The 23,536-nt window shown below is 45.5% G+C and overlaps 1 protein-coding gene across 1 annotated transcript in view; it reads left to right on the top strand.

Moving 5' to 3' along the window:
• Positions 1 to 814: 814 nt before the first annotated feature.
• Positions 815 to 23,536, top strand: part of TOX (thymocyte selection associated high mobility group box) — a 526,628-nt gene continuing 503,906 nt past the window's right edge. Inside the window, exon 1 of the mRNA XM_069621094.1 lies at positions 815 to 1,728. Within this exon, the coding sequence (XP_069477195.1) occupies positions 1,639 to 1,728 (90 nt within the window). The 5' untranslated portion in view covers positions 815 to 1,638. The remainder of the gene's footprint in view (positions 1,729 to 23,536) is intronic.

The raw sequence follows: 23,536 nt of genomic DNA, 5'->3' as shown, positions 1-23,536 counted from the left end.
CGCGAGGGGTGTCTTATCTACGGCACCCCTCCTACACAAAACTAATAAACAACGCAACTGTAATTTATTATTCTTTTTTTTTTTTTTTTTTTTTACAAAACCTAACCGCCCTCCTCCGATACTATTCCCCTAACTCACCTGCACTAACTCGCCATCTAGGCCCCAGGCACCACAGGGAAGGCTCGGGAGCGGACAACAGGACTTGACAATCGCCAAGTCCCAACCGTCGCCTGCCTCCCGAACCTTCCCTGAGCCCTTAAATACCCCTGGAGGGGCGCTCTGCACCCCCACGGCCACTCGCTGGCCGTGTGCAGCGCCAAAAAACTCCCCGGGGGGAAACGCTTTGCGTTCCCACCGGGCCCCCCTTCTCCATTGTTACCTGCTTCAAATAAAGCACCCTGTTAACATCCCAGTGTCCTGTGATCAGTAGCTCACCACCATTTGTGAATTCCTCTCTCTTCTAAAACATCCCTAACCCATGCAATTCAATGAGAACATTCAATTCTCCCTCTTTCCGTGGCAAAACCTCACTCCCAAACTATCCAAATATGCTGGCATACATGCAACCTAAGCCTGTAATCCAGTGCAAGTAAAACACAAAAATTGAAGAACTGTGTCAATCAGCACGCTCTGCGTTCCAGATTCACGGCAACATATTTTGAAGCACGTTTCGGCTCTTCCCATCACTGTTCGAAACGTCCGTTTCCTGGCAAGCACTGTCTTGGTTAACCCATTCGCATCCGTGTGTGGGCGGGGCTTGTTTCGGTCGTCTTTCCGGTGCTGGCCCGGCGCCCTCTCCCAGCGAGACTTGGCAACACTGCTCCGATGCCTTTGTGTGAGCTGCACTCTGAGAGCGGAGCGCGCACGCTGAGCCTGCCGCCTGCCCGGCTCTTCCCCCAGCAGCACCCACGGGCACCACAGAGAGCGAGAGGGCGAGGGCAGCAGGGCTCGCTGCACCCCGGCCTCTGGAGACCCAGGACGCAGATCGCTCAGTCGGCGCGTGCGAGCGGACTTGCAAAGTACTGCCAGGGAGGAGGAGAACTACAGCAAGTTACTTGGGCTGCCGCCTCCGCTGAAGAAGCAGGTCTCCCCTGCCTCGAACAAACCAGCTAAGCAAAAAAAAAAAAGCAGGTCCCCCTCCCCCAAATCTCGCTGATGCCTCTGTCTCTGGACACCTCTCTGCTGTGTTGAGGAGCAGGTCCCTCCGGACATCCCTGCTGCCGCCGCCGCAGGGGGAGCAGGCACCTCCCGTGTGGGGACATCTTTTCTGTAGTGCTAGCCTGGCTCGGGCCATCCCTGTTGCCGTGGAAGAAGCGGGTCTCTCTGCAGTTTCTGGACATCTTTTCTCTGGTGAGAGGCAGGCACCTCCTCCCTCCGGGCAGCCCCGCTGCTTCAGAAGAAACCGGTCTTTCCAGGATCCGCGCTTTACTGCTGTACCGGTGCTGGGTCCCCCCTCTGCAAGAACATCATTAACATGAGTTTTGCGGCATAAGCACGGGTGTGAATCGGGGCCAGCGGTAGAGCTTACTGGCTTGGACTCCGGAAGGCGCTTGGGGGTTTTCTATGTGTCCGTGAACACACTCTCAAAACAAGAGAAAAGGCGAACCGGGGAGTTTTGAGCTTGATGTGGGCAGTGAAATGGACGTGAGATTCTACCCACCAGCCGCCCCCGATCCTGCCTGCCCCGGCGGAGGCCACGCTCCCTGCCTGGATCCTTACTACTACAAGGTGCGGTGACCCGTTTTGGTTGTGCTCAGAGGTGGATGGGCTTACAATGTTCAGTGGTACTTGTGTGGAAAGGGGGGGGGCATGCCGGGTAGCCTGGAATGTCCAGAGCCCTTGTGTGCACAGTGAGCAGGGCGCTGCATAGCCGGGCTGAGGTCTGTGGGGCGTGGGCACTTCTAGGCCAGCGCCGGGGGTTTCTTGTACTAGGAAAAGCAAGTTCTGTCAATTAACCGTGTGCGTACAGGGGGTGAATACACGGTTTGCTGAGCTCTCCTGGCGCTGGATCCAGCACAGCTGCTGCAGCCGGTGCCTCGACCTCGTGAGCTGCTCTAATCTGCCAGGGGTGCTTGGGGGGGGGGGACTTCAAGGATGGTGTATGCATACGTTGCAGTGCTTTATCTCTGTCGTCGTGCCTGCAAACACTGATTGAGTTGTTGCACCCAACATTTCATGCATGATATTTTAGGGGTAGGCACAACGAAACACCTTTGGCAGTAGGGGTGCTCGGGCTTCTGCTGTAATGTTTCCGTACTGTACGCGCTGGCTTACAAGAGTTGTGGATTTTCTGGCCCGCTTTCCGTGCACTTCTAATGACTCGAAGAGTAGTATTTCACCACCACTCCAAAATATCCCTTGACCTTTGCAGGTTAATATTATTATTATTAATATTGTATTTATTGAGCGCAGAGCTATCTTACAAAAGTAACAGATGTATACAACATAAAAAATGCACAGTGGCGCGCTTTTCAGAGGTAACATAACAGATATAGGGGTGGGGGTTAGGATACAGAGGGGCACAGAGGAGGGGTACTGCTGTACTGGATGGAGGGGAGGGGATGGAGTAGAGGGGCTGGTGGCATCTAGTGAGTCAGGCGGCGCGAGGGGAGACGTGATGGCCTAGGTGTTGACGATAATATAACCCATCTCCGTGAAGATATGGGGCGCAAAGTGCACCCCTCCAAGGCTCCAGAGTTGGGGAGGTAGCAGCCCCCGGCACTGTTCTCTTGGGTAGCTCTCTGGTTGTGATGTGAAGCTCATTTCGCCATTGGCTCATAGGACAATGGTGTTTCCTGGGAAGGTTGTGTACGTTTGCACCTGTACTCACTTTTACTTTGGTGATTGCTTAGGGCAGTGGTATTCAAACTTTTTAATGCCCCACCAGTAAAAAATATTGTTGTCGAGCCCCCAGATGTTATATTTGCTTATATTTTCTATTGAAAGCAGTCACTGTTATCACTTTTTTGAAGAGCCTCGCACCCTCCCCTTATTATCCTGAGGGGCGGGGGGAGGGGGCAGCCCAACCGTTTGAAGAACAGTGGCATGGGCCCATACATTGCAGGTGTTGTGTAAAGGATGCCTTGAGTTGGCCCCCTCTCCCAGCGGCTTGTCTTTGGGATACACTTAATTGAGGGGACGGTGATCATAAGAACGCCAGGGCAGTCGTTCCACTGGGACTCGAATATTCTAGACAGAGCTGTGAGCGAGGGGCTGTCGAACTGTGTGGTGGCTTTTAGGGACATGGGCGCATGTCACAGCTTGTGTCAAGAGAGGGAAGGGTGGGCAGCTCGCCGATTGCCCTCAGTCAAAGCCCAGGGTGCGTCCACATCGACCTGCCCCCTTTATCTCAATGAACACTCAATAAGTCTTGTGTGTTAAACTGTGGCTGCGTACTCACGTGTGCACATTAATAGCAGTGTGGCTGACCAAGCAACTGCTGATGATATTGCTGTCTTTCAGCCAAAGAGTTGGAGGGAGCAAAGCACGCCTTGGTCCCCCGGCCCTGGCTGGCATCCGGCACGCTTTGATTCGCTCTTACTCTGCAGCGAGAACATTTTTTATATGTACTACTGGAGGTTTCATAATATTTTGCTTGACATTTGCAGCGAAAGACAGCATTGTCAGCTAAATGAAATGTTCTGCATCAGACGTGTTGTGAAACAAAGCATTAGGCTGACATTATTTATATTCATAAATGGTGAAGTGGCCTGCATATGGGACGTGATGGCATTCTTGGCTGTGTGTGTGTGCGCGTGGTTCTGTGTGCGTGCCTACAATGCATACATTCAAACAACGTCCCATGTTCATAGAAAGGTCAACCTGTACATTTTTTCAATTCAAGCATAATGTATGATTGAAGATGTATATCATAGAACCCTTGCTAGATCTGGCATTGCATTTTTCCAGTCGACCACAACAAATGTGCCACTCCGCTGCCTGCAGGGGTGACTTGAATTGGTCACGTCCCGGTTTAGAAGATAGTTTGTTTTAGCATTGCTAAAGTGTCCTGTTTAATAAAGTGGCAGTACATACGCGGAAATGTGGCAGGTGGATGCACTAAACAATGCTATTGGTGTAATCCCACCTCCCCGTGTGTGGCAAGCCGTGTAAGACACTTTGGAAAAGGACTACGGTATGTTTCAATGGAAAATTGCAGAGTGACAGATATGTCAAAACAGCTGAAGTGCCCCACGCAAGCTGAGAACGCGTTATCAAAACCGTCAATTTCAAGCTTTGGAAAGGCCTCCTAATCGGAATGCGCGCGCACATACATGTGTCCTTTCTACTGCCAGTTTCTGCATGTATTTTCATTGCCAGCAAAGAGGGAAAAATCATTGTATAGCTAGCAGGGTTTCTTTGTGCACTGAGCAATTGCATGTTGGGTGACATTGTTTGTTTTACATTAAAAGGGCATTTTAAACTGTATTTTAAATGTACAGACCATTTCCCATACAGACGTGGTAACTCCAATGTCTTTTGTTGGCTGCCTTCTATGCAGATCAGTGATTCCTGTTAAGGTAATATCCAAGTCATTTCAGCCAGTCCGCGTGTAGAGCTGAACTGAGCAAGTTCCTTTAATTTAGATGTACACTTCTAATGGTGTGCTTGGAAAGGGCCACGGGAAAGCTCCGGCATACTTTCCTGGGTGTGTTTGAAAATCTATCAGGTGTATTTCTACCGATCAGAGGGGTTGGTTATGAAAGGCACTCGGCCGGGTTGGCGCACTCTCAAGAGTGCATGTTTTCCCCGGGCATCCTGCTGGCACCGAACCAGCCCTCGTTTGTATGTCGAGCACTGTAAAATGCTTGTTCTCTTCTAAATGCTTGGCTGTTCCAGAAACTACCAAGAGCCCCTTGTTCCCAAGTGGTCTTCCAGAGCTCCGGGCAATTGTTTCCCCCGAGGCCGGCTACTTGTGCGCGTGTAAACACATTGGTGGGTTCGCAGTCAGCTTTAACATGGGTTTCAAAAAGGACCGCCTTCTCTGTGTCATAAGAACGTGTTGCAAACAACTCTGCTGCCAATTATAGACATGCGGATTAGGCTTATGTTTGTCAAGTTTATATTCAGTAGCATAGCCACCCCCACCTGTCAGTGATTTCTAAATACTCACTGGGCCAACATGTTTTTCTGCATCTGTGAATTATTTATGCTGGGATATATTTCTGCCTTTTAATAATAGTTTGATAAAGAGCCTCTAAACCCCGTGACAAATGGTGCAAAATGTATATGTCTTGAAAGAATGAAGGGCTGAGTCGGCCCCGTGGAGCAGCTGAACTGGTGACTGCACTTATTGCGCGTAGAGATCGACCTCTTAACTTACTGACCTATCTCATCAGTACCGTGCATTTATGTTGCATCGCTTTCCTAGCTTTTCGCACACGGGGACGGACAGCAGGTGTTTTGTGCACCAGCCGGCAGGGAGGCCCAATTAATCGTGCAGGCCTCGTGGAGCATGGGCCATGCATTGTAATATTGCACGGCGGTGTGAGGAATCGCGCCATTTAAACACTTCTGTTTTTTTTGTAAACACTGTGCGTAGCAATGTGAAAAGTCCAAACAAACCGCGTTGGCTGTGGCAACTGCCTAAGCCTCCCGCGTTAAACAAACTGCCCTCTGTGCACGGCATGCCGCTTTCCCCACAGGTCACGTTGCAGGACATCCCAGAGGAGATGGCGGGTCAGGCAGATGGATTTAGACATACGATAGCACCGGCCCATCACCTAAAGCGGAGCCACGAGACAGGCTAACGAGCCCGCCGCCAATCACCAGCACGGTGCTGGTTTAAGCAGCTCATTAATTCCCCTTTAATTGAATCCGGCGCTTAATCCAAAACAATGTAGTGACAGTTTAAGCACAACAGGTGAGCTCTTTTGTACAACATGCCCCCCCCATTGTTGTCACATTGCGAGCTCTGCGCCTCGCTGCCAGCTCCACAAATAGGGCCGCCGCCTTCGCGGTTTGTGAACGTGCTCGCTGTGTTACCTCCGAAGGCAGCCCGGAGCGGGCGCCAGGCGCGAGGCGCAGGAGCAGGCGCGAGGCGCAGGAGCAGGCGCGAGGTGCGCTCTGGAGAGGAAAGCGCGCGCGCGCTCTCCGCCTGGCCGTTGTTAAACGCCTATTCACATAAGGCCTGGCACTGTAATCATATTTTGACACTGTTAGCAGAGGTCGCGGCCCGCGCTGACAGGGAAGCTGACCCCCGCCGACAGTGGGAGGGAAAATAATGGCCTGCACCGCTCCCTATGGCGAGCCTGGTGGAACGGCGCGCTGGTTTCTGTCGGTGATTTTATTTTTTTTTTGTTTCGGCGATTTCAGAGTAAGCCGCGGTTTGTGTCCCGAATGCGCCCGGCTCGCGGCCCAGGCGGACGGCAGTGCGAAGGCACACGTGTACCCGAAGAAACGCAATGAAATCGACTTCGTTTTACACGCAGGAAGGCGGCGTTAATGGCTAACCCCAACGGAAGCTAACCAGCTGACGGACTTCAATATTTGCTCAAGCGAATGATCTTTGCTTATGCTGAAATGCCACCCTCTGCCCCAGGCGGTGCGTTTTCAGGTCTTGGCGTGGAAGATTTCCCTGCGAACAGAATGACGGGGCTTCTGCCAGTGTTTGCTTTCTCGTCCCCTCTTGGTCCCACTGTTGCGAACCTGCACACGGGCGATTGGAGACCGCCCACGCGCGCTGCCTCTGGCCGCCTGTTAATGGTTTTCAGGAAAGTGCTTTGGTCAGAAGACGTTCATGTTCCTGCTTCTTCTTGGCAGGCGCTCTCGCATCCTTCACGATTGTGTGTCCTAATGTTTACACTGCCTTCTCTCAGTTTGCTAACTTCCAAACTAGTCTTACAGCCACTGACTGAAATGATTGCGAGAGACAGTGCAAGAAAAGGGAGTTTTACCTTTCCTGTTCCACATTTGTTACAAGAAAAACGGGCACGATTTATCAGGGACGCATACCCAATGCAGATTTTTTTTTTTTTTTGCGTGTGCCTTCTTTCCTGGGGGTTCTTATGCTGATCATTATTTACACGTGTCATAATTCAGAAGTGCTTTACCAGTTTTGGAAATATCGATTAAAACCTGGCTTGGGTATAGCCGGGCAGCTTAAAGTTTGAGCTTCCGCGAGAACGTTAGAAGTGAATTGTTAGCTGCACGTTAAATGTTTGTAAGATGAGTTTGCAGTCATTCGCCGAGGGCTGGAGGATAAACGGAACCGTCGCAGTGTTTGTCCGCAGTGCTCTCCCTCTCTCTGTCTAATGGAACATCTGAGTGTGTACTTAAGGGAAACGTGCATAAGGGCGCACACATGCACTTTACGCTGTCTATAATTTGATGCAAAACAGCCTTTAACGAAGGCCTATTTTGCCACGGTCGCCTTTTGTTTACCATCCTGACAAATCAGCCCGATTTATAGAGTATTTGATAAGTATGATACATTGCACACTTTCGCATTGTGCGCATATGCCCCTCTGTAAGAATCACCCGTGTTACCCTAGGCTGGAAACGCGGGCACCTTTGCAGAGACCTCTCATGAAATCAGATCTCCACATAGTAAACGTATGGGGCCCGCAGTGGCTGTACAGTGGTGAATAGAATTTTGCACACAGAATGTCTTCCCTGATTACCTGTCGTGCATTTGCACATACGATCCGCTTAAAAGTGATCTACTGGTCAACAGATACATCAGATGAGTGGTTTTTAAAAATTATGATTATTTTTTTTTTTTAAGGATTCACTCCCATGCCTGGCAGGTATAAGGCAAAAGCCATATCTTGGTTTAATTTGCTTTGCCAAAATGCGACAGAACCACACAATCGACACGTGCTTTTCTATCTGCTCCCTTTGCCATCTAAACTGAAGATTTTGGAATTCACATGAGTTATTTGATTTCTTTTCCAGATGGGGATGCATGTGTCCCAGGAACCTTAGCATTCATTTAAAAAGAGATGGCAAAGATTATGGCTATTAAGGGTCGAGCGTAACGGGAGGAAAACATTCTTGGATTTCAAGAGACCTATATTTCACATCTGTCAGTGGGTCCTGTTCCTAGAAACCCTCTCCATGAAACCAATCTCCGCCTGGAGTCCTGCAAGCAGGTGTTTCCGCTTGCTAAGTCTCTTGCACCTGATCTCGGTGGCACAGGGAATCTTTGCAGGACGCCTAACTCCAATACTCTGCAGCTTTGCTCAGTCCTTCATGCTGTTCGTTTCTAGTCACAGATGGAATTGGGAAATGTTGGCGAGAGGCTGTTGGGCGCCCCATGCACACGAAGTTGGGGCACAAGGCAATGCTACATCCAGCCCTTGCCTTCTCTGTAAATGTTTTAGGAAAAGGTTAGGCCTGGATGGTGGGTAAAAGGAGCCGTCTCCTACCACTTTGCCGGGTGCATTTTCTGAAAATGATGTTCTCTGCTGAGCACTGCATTCTCTCGCTGCCCCTGGTTGTAAAGGTAGTTTATAAAGGAAGTTTGCATTTCTACCCCTGCTTTCTTTGACTTTCAGGTGGCTTTTGATATAGACAAAATATTCCTACTGTGGTTCCCCCTGCCATGGCTTTTTAATTGGTTATTTACTTTTTAGGCAGCACGGCATACCTAAACGTTGACACAAGTGTACAGAGTCTATGTTAATTAGGGCCACAATCTAAAAACAAGTCAGTCTTCAGAAACTAACTTCCTAATGCATGTCGACGTAGTTATTCTACCCCTCACTCTGATTAGCCTGCTGGAGCAGCAGGGCAAACTATCGGAATGTGCACTGCCTAATCAGGTGACTGTTAATTCAGAAAAGAGCATGGCTTGGGGCTTTTGGTAGATGCCATCCGAAGTTTACTAGTGTTCTGGCAACACCACACCTTCTATGGTAAAGGAATGTACGTTACTGTGCATATTGTTACCAGTCCATAGTGGAATGAATATGAGCACTCCGAGCTTAATTAAAGAAATGAATGTATAAAGGTCAAACCTAGCTGGGCAGCAATCCACTACCCATGTGTAGCCAGGCTTGGCCTGCTCAACTGTGTGCAGGTTGCAGTCTGTAGTAAAAATACTACGAGTGGGAGCCTGCGTCCGCGAACTATGGTGTGCGGAGCCATGTTAGCATGGGGCATTCCCTTTTCTGCTTTGGCCTGGCCCCCAATACCACTAACTCCTAATTCAATTTTGATAGTAAGGAGCTGGCTGTCTGTGGGGCAGATCTTCCCTATTCAGATCGGCTTATTGCTGGAATTGTGCCAGTTTTGACAGCACCACTTATGGGTTTCAGTAAGACCCACATTAGTTGAGGGTGACCCTTTCCCAGTACAGGGGCTACACACAGACACATCCCTTTTGGCTGCTTTGACCTCTTTATCGATCACTCAAATGGAATTAGATTACTTCATGTAATCTCGTTCTACCTGAGCTATACCGCCCGTTAGACATTAATAAAAATGCCAGCATTATATCCTCCATTCTAGCCCGCTTTACAGACATATTTATGCACATCAAGATGAGTTTTGATCAGATGATCTACTTAAAAGCATATGAGGCATTCAGCAATATCTACTGTAATGCATGCATCTAATTTCCAAAATGGCTGGATCAGAATTTCTAGACAGTGCCTGCTGAGCCAATTCCCTTTTCACAAAAACACTAACAAATGAATATTAAATTAACAACATTTTTGCTCCAGTCCAAATATTGCATAAGGTTATGATTCTCCATATTAGATGGTCTTTTTTTGCATATCTTGCATAGGAGTGTATAGCCAGGGGACTTTCTTTGCCAATACTGTTGAAATGCTCTTACTTTTAATAATACATTTCACATAACGCAAAACAGTTTCTTATTCGCACATACACCTATATGTTTATCATTATTATTTTACGTTTGGATAAATCATAGGTCCTTATATTTCAGCAATGATTAAAAAATATATTAAAATAATGTTACTATAGTGGTTTTGTGCTGGATACGTTACACCACTTTTATTTACTTTCTACATGCTTTCTTGTCTTTGTTTGTAGGTGTTAAATCCATCTGTGTTTTGGGGATATTTTAAGCAACTCTTTGTGGTCATATTTCAGAGAGTTATTAAAGTTGAACTTCAGTAGCAAGCAAATCTTACTTAAATTATTGCTTTTAAACAGTTGGTATAAAATTTATTGGAAGCAAATTACCTTTTCCGAAAGTTAGACAAACACCAGTTGGAACGTAGTCGTCGAAAGCAATTAGGGATGGGCGACATATCGAGTTTTGGAGATAAATCGATATATTCTCAAAAGCGATTATAGGATTAGACAATATCATTAACATATACATGTGTAATATCCGTCACCCATTAAATTAATGTCAAAATGTCACTTAATGCCTACTTCAGTGCATTTGGGGATGTGTATCCTACTTGCATTTTTTTGTTAGCATTGCCATTATTGTTAAGATGTCCTTTTTAAATTAATTGCAATTTTAGGATGAGGTTAACTGACAATGTCAGAGTTGTGCTTCGCATTTACTGTTCAGCATTAGTACTGTTGGCATCTCATATGTGCCTTACAACTGAGCATTTAACCCACATAAACAATGTCGAGATATATATCGCCATTCAACCCAACAATATTGAGATGACTTTTGTTCCACATCATCCAGCCCTAAAAACAATATCTAAGTAAAATGTATTGATTCTGGTACAAGGCAGTTGCCACTCTGCATCAATAGTTGTTCAAGAGTCATCGTTTTTTACACTGTTATGTTGGTAGTATTGCAAAGACTTTATGAAACATAAACAAGGATCCCACTTGGTAATATCTGATTTACAGAATGGGTGTTGAATTTGCTCAAAATTCAGTCAAAAAATCTACGAATGATCCAACAAAATTATAATGCTGTCAATTCCATCATTTGATCTACAAGTGCCTTGTAAGCAAGCCTTGACTTGCGGCCATTATTCCTTGAATAGTTCTGCAGATCGACCCATACTCTCAGTCTTGGCCTAGCTTGATGTAAATAAAGGAAGCATTTTTCTCCCATACTGAGTGTTTCTTTGTTGAACTTCTATTGGGAATGGACTCCCTTATCCTGCAATCCTAGCCAAAATGGAATCCTTCAAATGATGGCATGCAGAACGTTTATTTTTGGGCATGAGAGCTGGGGAAAGTCGGCACCATATGTCCCTCGCTCTACTACCCCGATTTTATACAAATCTATTTTACCATGGGATATAAGAGATGTGTGCACTTATTTAAATCATTGTACTACATTCTGTATCACAACACTAGAATGAGGTATTATATTGAGATGATATATGGGACTAGTAGGACATTATGTGCAATTCTTTCTTTATTTCGTTTTTAATTTTCAATCTATCCCACCATTTTAGGATGGCAGCAGTAGCTCTAAACCACCAACATGTGTGATGCATAAAATCTCCTGAAGAGTAATTGTCACCTTACATGTAACCATATAAGCCTCCAATGCCAGATCCATTAGAACACACCAAGGGATGTTGGTGAACTAAAATGTATTTGTAAAACCTTGACATCCATATTGTACAGACTAAGGAAGATAATTAACAAAGTCCTTAATGAGGTTTTTAGGGTCCAAGCAACATAAATTGAAGAAGGCTCAAAACGTGCACTGTCCACTAGCCATTGTGTGATAATTGGTGACTAAGGCGTTTTGTGCTATGTGCATGTATAGAATTGAGGTGGCAAGCGACTTTTGATGACTGGCTAGGAGTTTGCAACTTATTTGAACCAAGTCATTTGTGTGGGGCAGGCCGAGTCACACCGCATGATACGTTCTCCTGTCTACCACTCAAGCTGAAACCAAAAAAGTGATTGAGGGAAGATTTTGAATGAATCTGATCCACTGGCACTGCTCTGGACACCTTCCACATCACTGTTTCTTAGCCCGTCTGCCCCATTGCAAAAGGGGTCCAGCCTATGGACATCAGTTTGGTACTGCCACTGATGGGAGCAAGCTAGCCCAAACTGCTACACCCGGTGTCCTGCACGGAACACAAGCAAATCCGGATATGTTTGTTGTTGGGCATCATCAGTGAGGTGCAGCTTGGTTCCCTCTGGAACTGAGACATTTGGTACTGTGATCAAAACAATTATGTTGGTTTTTACTATCACTGAAACATGCATGCGCCTGAGCCAACAGACTTAGACAGAATGTTTAAAGCCTTTGGATTTTATGAGTACAACCGTTGAAACCAAAATCAAATTGTGTATTATTCTCTAACCAGGTGTATAACATTAATGCTGTTTACATGTCACTTAGTTACAATGAGGTTTTATCAGAAGGGACTTTGATTGTTCAAGGCTTTAATTTACATTTTTAGAGCTATATGGGTGTGTGGTGTGATAAGGTCACATTTCTCATATAGCCAGGCTTTTTGCTGTAGAGATGACATTTGCGTTTTCTTCTTAGTAGTAGACCCGTGGCCTTGAGTTACAGGCTGATAGCTTAGATTTCAAATAAACAAAGTGTGCTACTCTCTACAGCATAACACTTGAATGGCATGCATATTAGAGTAGCACAACACCACAGATTCTTCATGTATCCCAATGTTCTATTCTCCGGCTATCCTAACATTTTAGAGTGGTGGTTATTGCAGCAAAACAGTGTGACAGATTCAATGTTTGCATCGTTTACAAGCATCAATTCCCCAATGCTGACACTAATCTGGCGTAAGCTCTGGTCACTGGTGCCAAGTAGGGTCTAGGGGGGTATGCCCGATTCATTTCTACTGTTATTATAGACTCACTTTTAAGTAGAAAAAGCCTTTTCATTTGACATTTTTCTGAAAGGGGAATACCCACCAATGTGATCGCTCCAGAGCGACATTAAGGGATTTTGTATCATAGAGAGAGTTTGGTGACACCACTGTTGCTGTTTACTCCTTAGTTGTTATGATTTTGCGTACATTCTTTGAAAGAAGCTTTGTTCTTGTTCTCAAAAGATTTACATGAAGAAACCAAGAGCATGATGGAGTTTAAAAACACTCCTCAACAGCCTATCTCTTATCAATGTTTTATTTGATGTCTTCCAAAGTACTGACCTCTAACGCCATTAAGATTCAGCTAATTTAATCTACTGGCATTCTCCCTTGTTTGGTCTATGATGGAGAAGTGTATTTCTCTACAAATGTCCAACAGCAAGATGAGCTGAAGAAGCAGACCTGAGCTATCTTCTGTTTGAGGGAGTCTGATAATAAAATAATCCCCAAGATAGGTTTTGTGTACTTGTTCTAAGGGAAGACACAATTAAAAAAAAAAAAAAAACAATCCCACAAATCGTGTAATGGAGTGTATGAACCAAAATGGGTAGGTCATGTCTGCTGCTTTCCACCAGTAAGTTGAGTCTGGAATTGCTTCCACTGCTTTCAAAACAGGAAACGAGACAATTGCCTTACTTCCAGAGAAATAAAGCCAAATGATGGGGTTGGTCCCAAATAAGGATGCAACACAAAGCAAACTGAGACCATGCCAAGCTATTTGACCATGTGGTCTAAATAATCTGTATATCATACTGAGAAAATTAACAGATGAACTAACAATTTCATAGATCAATATTTTCAGCTAGTATAATTTTTCTTTAGGAACATCTGAACGTTCTTGGAGGTCCCTTCAAATTCTGAGATCGGTCAGATGCTGGTCATAATGACTTTTATTATGGTGTGAGCATGGTGCACAATTTGCACTAGCCATTGGCTTGATAGATTTGAATCTCTTGGCAAGTAAGACATGGTGTGCTGCATCTATGTATGTAATTGAGGTTGCTAGTAACTTTTTTTTATGGCTGGCAATAGTATGCAACTTGCATTTTTTGCACCTTGGTGGGAGTGTTGATTATCCATGCAATTCTCTACACCAAAGATAGCCAATCTGTCACCCTTCCAGATGTCTTGGCCTAACACTCACACAATACCTCCCAAATCAATATGCTGGCCTTGGCTGATAGAATTGCATGCCTAAACATATGGAGCATGTGTGCTACCCCTGTATCCTATACCTTTTTCATTTTAAATTCCTATGCTTGGCACATCTGTCTCTAGTTTTTAGGTCCTAAAAGTCAATCTCAGTCATTGATTGCCTCCATTTCTGACAGATTGTCCATTCTAATTATCAATCGAACAGGCAAATATTTAATTTCAAACACTAGCTCTTCTGTGTTTGTTTCGACAGGCCCCCACCCTAAGACATCTGTTTGACACTGTACCTAGTCCTACAGATAAGTGGCATTGCAGCCATTTCTACACCCTAAAAAAGGGCAAATACTTTCATCATTAAAAAATGTGATGTATAAACTTTGGCAGCAAAAATAGGAACCAACGGACACACCGGATGCTGTCCCCTCGTTCCACAGATTTTTTTCGGATCAGTTGTACCAGCAGAGCGAGGTCACAGAAAGGACATCTACTATTATTACCATCTCATCTGAAGAGTAACTTTAAGATAATGTTCTTTTTTTCATGTTGCATAAATTACTAGGTGCAAAGAAGTGTGCATTGCACAAAGCTACCTGTGTGTTTTTTTAGATAACCGTAGTTTGTCTACTGGGATCCCTGAGGAATTCTGCAAATCTTTTCAAGTGGTGTTGGTGCTCGTGCCCATTGATGCCCTTTAGTTCATTACCTTGCAACACAGAAGTCCCCAAGTTCATTTATCACTAGAAGAGGACTATATCCCATTCTATATATTGTTCTTATAGCCTTACTAGCATCTGGGCAATTTGGACCTTTTCCCAAGTTATGGTTCTTCTCTTGTGAGCTTGCTTGTCTGTGTTCAGTGTACTCACATGACTTATTTCTATGAGCACTTTAGGGTTCTCACCAAATGTTATTTTAGTGTATTCTTGAAGGCAAGCCTTGCCAGTGTAGTTGACTCCCATTTGCTCTTGGACATGGCTCCAAGAACATTTGGTGTAGTGCTGGTCCTACATATGATGCACATTCAAGCTATTGGAGCAACATAGTTACTTTCACCGTGATGATACTTGTACATTTAGACAGCTTGCACTTTCAAATCTTCGGGTGCTCATGGGCAACCTTCATGTTGAGGGTTCTCCAATCCTCGTAGGAAGCGCTTAAGGAAATAGATAATCTATGTCAGAACTAAGTCAAATTGCAGAAAGGAGCTTTTATGAGACACAGGGAGGATGGCCACTCAATGGACAAGCTCACATGCACAGTGTGTGTGAAGCTCCCTCCTCTGCCACACCACTGTACTTTCAGTCAGTGAACAGCTCCCAGGGCATTCATGGGTGTGGAAAGAAAGAGTAACATGGAGATGATTCGATGTATTGCGCACCAATACAAGTGTATGATGTTAGGGTTGAGGGCAATCCTTTAAATGATAGATACTCCGAGGAGAGAGGTTTCACCATCCTGCATCCTCATATTTAGAATGGGCCAAAATGGGCCAATGACTTTTTGTCTATCACTGGTATTTGAGTATGATTGGGACTGGCCAATCCTGTTGGAGTCTCTACCTCTCCTGTTCCCTCCCAGGCCCTCTGTATGACTCTGGCCTCTAACTTCTCAGCTAAAACTCAGGACATCCTGTCCTCCATGTCCTCTTCCTTTTCCCCTCTCGGCCGACCCCTTGGCCATCTCTCCCTCTCCTCCTTTCTCCTCTTCCTCTCTGACAACACTGTTTCTAGACAAGTCCGATCTGTGAAACTGTCATCCAAACCGGTCCTCCCCTGCTCCTCCAGAACCATCAAGGACCATATTGAAACCCTCGCTCCAACCCTGGATGATTTCTGTAATCACTCTTTTGTCACGGAACTTCCCCCTCTCCCCTTAAGCACTCCCTTGTTCACCCCCTCCTCAAGACACCACCTGACAATCCTACTTGCCCGGCAAACTATCGCCCAATCTCCATCACCCCTTTCCTGTGCAAACCCTTGTAAAAGCTTTCCATCTCCCAGCATACTCTTCACACTGAATTTGTTGGTTGTCTCTATGACCATCAGCCTGGCTTCAGAGCTGCCAGAGGCACAGGCACCTCTCTCCTGAACACACATGAAGATCTGCTCTCTAACCTTGATTCCAGCATTCCTTCTGTCCTCCTTGATCTTTCCTCTGCTTTCTACATGGTCAGCCACGCCATCCTAATCAATCGACTCTGTGAGAACCTGGGCATCACGGATCGGGCCCTGGAGTGCCTCCCAGGTCCAGCTTGGTCCCTTTTTTCTCTGCCTCCTCTCTCTACCTGTGGCGTTCCCCAGGGTTCCATCCTCTCACCCTGGTTTTTTAACCTCTACTTGGACCACATGATCTCTACCTTCTCCTCTAACTTTCAGTGTTATGCGGATGACACTCAGCTTTCCTTGAGCCTCCACCCAGCCTCCTCTCATGCTCATTCCTGACTGTCTATCTGTGATTCAGGATTAGTGCACCTACAACGATCTTTTTCTTAATGCCAGTAAGATGCAGATCCTTCTCATCAGGACCCCTGACCCTGCTTTCCCTCTCTCACTCTGGCCGCCCGCATTGAGCCCTCTTCCTTCACCTTCCTGCGAGGCAAAAAACCTTGGTGCCATCTTTGACTCCACTCTCTCCTCACATCCCAGACATCGCCAAGAAGTCTCACTATCAGCCATACCTCCTCAAAGGGACTCTTCCCTTTCTCACTTTCCCCCGGAAGCTCACTATCTCCAGAACCCTGGTTCTCTCTAGGATGGACTACTGCAACAGCCTCTTTTTCAATCTGCCTTCCTCTAGTCTCCACCCTCTGCAACTAATCCAGAACAGAACTGCAAGACCTATCCTTGGCCACAAACCCAGGAACTGTACCTCTCCACCCCTAGAATCTCTCCACTGGCTCCTGGTTGCTGCAAGGATCAAGTTCAAGATCCCCTGCATTGTCCACATGGCTTTCTGGTGCCAGGGCCTGCACTACCTCCAATACTCTTTTCCAAAATACCTTCCTTCTCAAGCCCTTCGCTAAGCTACCTCCAATTCTCTAAGCATTAGATGCTTCTCCAGGCAGGGAGTTGGGGGTAGATCTCCTTCCTCTGCAGGTGCCTCGCTCTGGAATGGCCTCCCTGCTCCTGTCCAATTTGAGCCGGACCACATGAAGTTCTGGAAGCAGCTCAAAACATTCCTCTTCTCCTCTGCTTTCTCTTTCTCCCTCCCCTGCTGACCTACCTGTCTTCTGTACTGACTGGTTGCTTGGCTACCCTCAGAGTCTCACTGGATACCAGGCTCTTTCTTAATCAGTCACCCTTTCACTGCCTCTGGTCATACCACGCACTTATGGGCTGTAACTGTAACCCTACAGTCCCTTGTTCTCCTAGCACTACCCAGAGCCGCACTGCTTGACTGCACTTACTCAGAGCATTGCCGCCCTGTTTTCCCCTCCCCTTCCCCCTTCCTTTTCCCATTGCATTTCTCCTTTTCACACATGCACAATCTGAATGACACAAGGCCTAGTAAGATCATTTGTCTTGTCCTTCCTCTGTCTTCCCTCCCTTGTCTTGTCCCGCCTAGAAACACTTCTGTACAGCTGCGTTATAAATTACTTGTCATATCATAATGCCTGATGAATTTTAGTTGGTAAAATGGGTTTTTGGCCTGGTGAAATAATGCCTTGGAGTTGTGGTAGCATTGAAGGCATGCTGGTGAGGGCAAAGAGAAGATTATCACCACAAAGCACAGCTCCCAGAAGTCCCTGACATGTAGTCTGCCATTAAGGATGAATCCCCATTTCCTTAGTCTACCATTGTGTTGAAGAGCACCACTTGCAGAGTCAAACCTGCCTGTAATCTCCCATCCCATTGGGCAAAACACTGAGTAAAGGTATAGGGGAAATCTAGGCCATGTGTATAAGACTTTTCCCAGATAGAGTGCCTAGAAAAAGAACAAACAAATGATCTAGTACCACTCGGTTTGTGAGATGTTCAGTGGACATGCATATATATAATATATATGTATAATGTAGCACTGCCCTCTTAGACAAAGACAATTTCCTGGAGAAAAAAAGGTTTTACATTTGAGCTGATTTGCATACCCACAATGCCTTGCTGTTGTGGCTCAGAACTGGAGGTGAACTTTCAGCAATGGCTACTAGGTGGCGATGTGCGGCTTGGCTCTAATGAACTTTCCTACTTCTATATGGTAACGTTCTCATCGTACCTCTCCAAAACTATTGCAAACTCTGATTGCGGAAGCTTTGAGGAATAGGCAAACCGCGTGGATAGATTATTATAAGGCGCCCACATGTTTAACGCACTATGTGCATGAAGGAGACCTATCTTCACATTTTTGTTTTGGATTCCTATGAATTAATTCTCTCATCCAGAGGCTATTAACAACAATAGCAGTGCTGGTTCGCCGACTGTAGGTCTTGCCTCCTGCTTATGGTTGTATGTATCCTCAAGGAGACATGTACTTTAAACAGTTGCATGGTGGTGTATTTATGTGTACGATCGTGCCAGACTTAGAATTCTATAATTACCATTATACACCCATACTGGAACCAGGCGGAAGACATTCTATCCACAAAACTGAGTACATACCGTCATTTTGAACCCTGTTTTATTAGACATTGGTTTGCATTCCCTTGTAAGAAGTTCCATTTCAGGGGAACTGAGAAAGCTTTGTATTTATTAATAGTAGGGTCTGTGTATTCAGGGGTAAGGACATACATATTCCAGGCCCCTGACATATTTCTAGCCGGTAAAATAGCTCAGCGGGTTGAGCAATCGCTGCTGCGATCTGTGTGTGATCTGCAGGTCACAGGTTCGAATCCCTACAAGGCCAACTTAGCCTTTCATCCTTCTGAGGTTGATAAATGAGTACCTACTTCAGTTGGGTGGAAGGATAGCTCAGGGGCAACACGCTTGTCTTGGAAGCAAGACAACACAGTGCAACACAGGTTCGATTCCCAATCCTGCGCATAGAAACCGCTCGCTGGTATTAAGTGCGTTGTAAATGAACAATAAAATATTGTATGTAAATATGTTCACTGTGAAGCGCTTTGGCGAAACTGCTATATAAATAACATATCATTATCATTATGCCTCCCACTACATCAGCCTTAGAGCCTGCAGGGGCATGCAATTGTCAGCCACAAGGTACTCTGGAAGGCCAGCTTAATGGTCCGGAGCAAATCCAGTGCCATTAAGGAGGGCTTGGGCACCTAATGGCTTTGATAAAAAAGTAGGAGTTGAGCATTGGTGGCTGCACTCTCACTGAGGGATTCCTGCTTTGTGGGGTTACCACTGTAACCTATTGCTGCGGAGGGTCACTGCAATGTAAACAGGCTTCCTGTGATACCTTTGGTTGCGTCGATTCACACTAAGAGGCAGGCTAGCAGACTAGAAGCAAGAAAGGAAAGGCCCACCTGGCCACCGAAGTGACTGATCAAAATGGCAGGCGGGCACAGGAGAAGGGGAGTCGAGGGGCAACGTGACAACAGTAGTCCTTGGTGCAGAGAAGAGAGCACGGATGATGACTGGGTACAGCTGAAGGAAGCTGAAATGCCAAGCGCCTGTCAACCAATTGTGCCTGCAATTCCTTCTTAATGATTGTTTGCGGCAGAGCCGGTGCTCTGTATTGGGAGCGAATGGTCTACATGTTGGGTCCACATCCAGCCTTCATCTATAGTCTTCTCGTTCCCTAGCAACCACCCACTGCAGAGGATATACATTATCTTTAAGGGAAAAGCATTTAGAATTAGTTTGGCACTAAACCCTAAGACAGTTCTGTGACTGAAAACGAGACCTACACAGTTCGACCATTCTACCCTGGGCAAATCATGCAATAGAATGAAGGCCATCACACAGGAGACATGCGTGAATGTCACGTGGGTGGCGGTACCCCTACATAACCTGGAAATAACCTCTCTTTTGTAGTAGGGGCTGCATCAGGATTTTGTGTGTTGCTCTCCCCTCCTGGTTGTGTGAATATCATGGCTTGGTGTGGTTGTACACTGTGTGTGATGCTCTCTTCTTGCGGTGCTGCACATGGTAGCAGTGCCAGTGGTTTCACAACCATTACTTCCTTTCCTAGTGCTAATGCTATTTTCCGGAAGGCATAATCCTATCAATGAAACAACACGGTTATACATTTATCAAATTTAGAGGAGCCTATTCCACACCCTCTTGTGTGACCTATGGCGGCATATGTGCCCTGGGTTTCTTGGCCTAACATGTCAAGACGTTCATCCTTTTAGATTCTGCTATGTGGCCACTATACTGACGGAGCACCTACAATCCTTTTTTTCAGTTAAGTCATTTAAAGTTATTTTTCTAGCAGTATTCGGTCAAATCTTTAGGGACTATACGTTGGCACTCTGTTCGTGGAGAACCGCGCCCTTGTTAGTGGCCATCACTTGAGCGCAAAGGCTGAATATGCCTCCTTCGCTTTCCAACTTAGAACAATCCTCGGCATTCAATAAATATGAAATTGTGTAAAGCGCCCCTCCTACTTTCATCCCCAAGCGATTTTGAGCTTGAACTATTCTCTCTGCGCAGCCTTGTAGCTGTTGGAGATACTGGCCACGGCCTGGATGTCAAAAGGGTTTGCAGATTGCCCATTAACTCCACCATAGAAGTGGTTGTCCTGACTGCCCTGGCAAACCATCTACATTCTCTTTTGGTCAGTATTACCTCATCCCTTTGATCTCTCACTGCTATCGGATTAAATTACTATCAGTCCACCGAAGGATCAGAGTGAATTCCAGCATCATCTGCAGCATTCCATCCTGGTATCCATGTCATGGTGAACTCCAGGGCCGCTGCATTATGCCAGTCCACATTCCTAGTACTCGCCGCGTTGCTCTCGGCTGACGGCATCCAAGCTGAAGCACGATTTGGCAAAGCTGCCCTCTGCTACATGCTACAGTGCCCTTTTACTGTCATCACCCCCCACACTGATGTCTTCTTGATCAACTGTTCCAAACAAAGTGCAAGTATGAAGTAGCTAAATGCAGGAGTAAAATCAAATTGCGCGCTGTAATAACTTGGGTATTTTAAGACGATAGTCCAATTTCTAGTGCAATAAATGTTTATTTGTGCAGAAGATAAAATTAAACCTTACACAAAGCATAATTTACAATGTAAACATATTAGGCATAATCCCATGTAAAAAAAACTCAAAGTTCAATAGATAATGTTTTTGTTATTATTTTAATTAGATAATTGTACAGTGGTGACTGACGTGCGCCTTGTTTCATTGGGAATTCTTTCATTCTATGTGAACATTGTTACTTTTTGTATTTAATATTGACATTCGTACTTGGAAGTGAAGTTTGTGGCGGTCCTGACGGTTCTGTGTTGGGCCCAAACATGTTCATAAGAAATTCAGTGGCTATTTTCAAGATGCATATTTGTATATTTACTGGTGAGAAATAACCGTCTCCCCTGTTATGACTGGAAAGACGGAGGTCGAATCCCCACCATACCTTAGGACATTACATCCATAGTAAATGAGGGATTGTCACCTTCTCACAGTATGGAAATGGCTGCTTGCAGAAAACATTGGGACCAGCTGCCCTGAGCTAAGACCTGCGCAGACCGTTGGCGTGATTGGGCCCCATTCAAGTAGCTGATTTAGCGATGTCTCTTTAAAGGCTGCGAAGAAAAGCTGAGCACAGTAGAATTCCTCTGAACTGTTTACAGGGATCTCAATGAATACCAGCATTCAGAGTCCACATCAAGTAATACACATTCCGAGAATGATTGTCCGCGTGCTGCTGCGACTGTAAAATGTTGCCAGTTTGTCCCAAGATGGAGACAAATAAGAATCGATGGAGCTAAAGCAAAGTAACTCCTAGAGGGAGAATAACGTACCAGAAAGGCGCATGTTACGGAATGTAAAAGAAGAGTAATTGTTTATTGTAAGCTTCCCAAGGGCCTGCACAAACCAACCATTCATATGCCGTGCTTAGCTACCTTTACAAACTAATAACACAATCAACGGAAGAACTGACATAATACACGACACATGCATGAATAGTAAGGGACATTATACACAAGCCTAAACCTGATCAACCATGAGGCATTCAGATTCCTCTACGAAAAACAAATGTTTGCATGAATCTAGTTACACCATCCTTCATAACAGTTTCAGGCTCAACATACCCCCATTGCTGCACTTCAAAACAGACCTTCAAAACCTTCACCAAAACCTATTACCTCTAAAGGTGGTGTTTTAGGAAAATCCAGTTTCCTCACTAACTCGCAATTCAATAAAGCAGGTGGGCCCACACCTTCTCAACCCTCACAAAACTCCAACATAGGGCCTCATTATAAGTTTGCCGGTCCGGGAACTATGGTACGGGTAAGCTTGCTAGTACAGTAGTTCTCGTACCGGCAGATTCGAGTTCTGCTCCCACGAGTAGAGCATGTCGGATGCACCAGTACCATTCTCAATGGTGCTGGTGCATCCGACCTCCCCATTCCCATTGAGTCCTATGGGGCTCAAATGCGAATGGGGAGCATTCCATTCCGGCGTCCGTGAATGGTCAATTACCGGGTCCGGCAGGGCTGTAAAGATCCAGTAATTGCCCATTCGCGGGTGCCAGAAAAAATTCCAAGTTTGGCGGCAGCCTGCTGGTTGTACCGGCAAGGGTACCGCCAAACTTGTAATGAGGCCCATAGTCTGGAATTCAATTTCATCAATTGTACCTCTCCCATCGATGACCATTGTGTTTGGTTAAAACCTGGATATTGCCTTACTACCCCAACCAGGTTTCTGAACTCCAGCCAATTCTCTGATCTTCATAGACTTCTACTTGCACCCGCTTCATCATAAAAGGCCTTACTCTTCCTTTCCACTACTTCTGTACGTGCCCCTCTTATAAAACGTTTTAAAGTTACCAAAAACGTATAACTCCAATATGGGCCAGTAGCACCCCTCCTTCCTCACAATAACTAAAACCTTTTTCTTCATTACCAGAGCATCACCGAACAGGCTCTTTAAATGAAGTCCCACTTGTTATCATCCACTATTCTCCTTATGTACAACACTATTTGTTTGCTCTTCCTGTTCATTTGACTGGGGATGGTGCAAGACACCCAGAAACTGTGTGTAATGCCAGTCCGGTCATGGAAAGGCAGCATTTGTCAAGATGTAAATTTTGTGCCAATGCACATCACCAAAGTGACTGGATATCATCCCTGCGAAACGCATCTCAGAATGAAATGTAATCACTTAGCATGTTGTGGTACTAATCATAATGTTGAGCTCCTTACAACTTAATTTACCAGACTGCATACCTGCTCTGCAAGTAACATAACAAGTGGACTAAGAACACAGTATTTTTGCATTGTGTTTTAGGTAATGGAACATGACTCAAGCAAATAGCACGACCAGCCAAATTCCTGTTCAGTCAGGCACAAACTTTATTTCTGGGTAGTTAACAAGAATATCATAAAAACCTATCCCTAGTAAAAAATGATCTCAAAGATACAAAAAAGGGTTACAAAAAATGCAAATGTTTAAGCAGTTTTTTCCTCATTTTAAGAGCAACCCAGAGGAAATGCATGGCAGCCGAAGATCCAGGAATCAATTTGGTCATTAGTAGGCAGATAAATACGGCCGGC

The sequence above is a fragment of the Ambystoma mexicanum genome, chromosome 5q, assembly GCF_040938575.1.
Source record: "Ambystoma mexicanum isolate Mex_15411 chromosome 5q, UKY_AmexF1_1, whole genome shotgun sequence".
Classification (NCBI taxonomy): domain Eukaryota; kingdom Metazoa; phylum Chordata; class Amphibia; order Caudata; family Ambystomatidae; genus Ambystoma; species Ambystoma mexicanum.
Note: the sequence above shows the minus strand (reverse complement) of the source record. Positions and strands in the feature narration are given on the sequence as shown.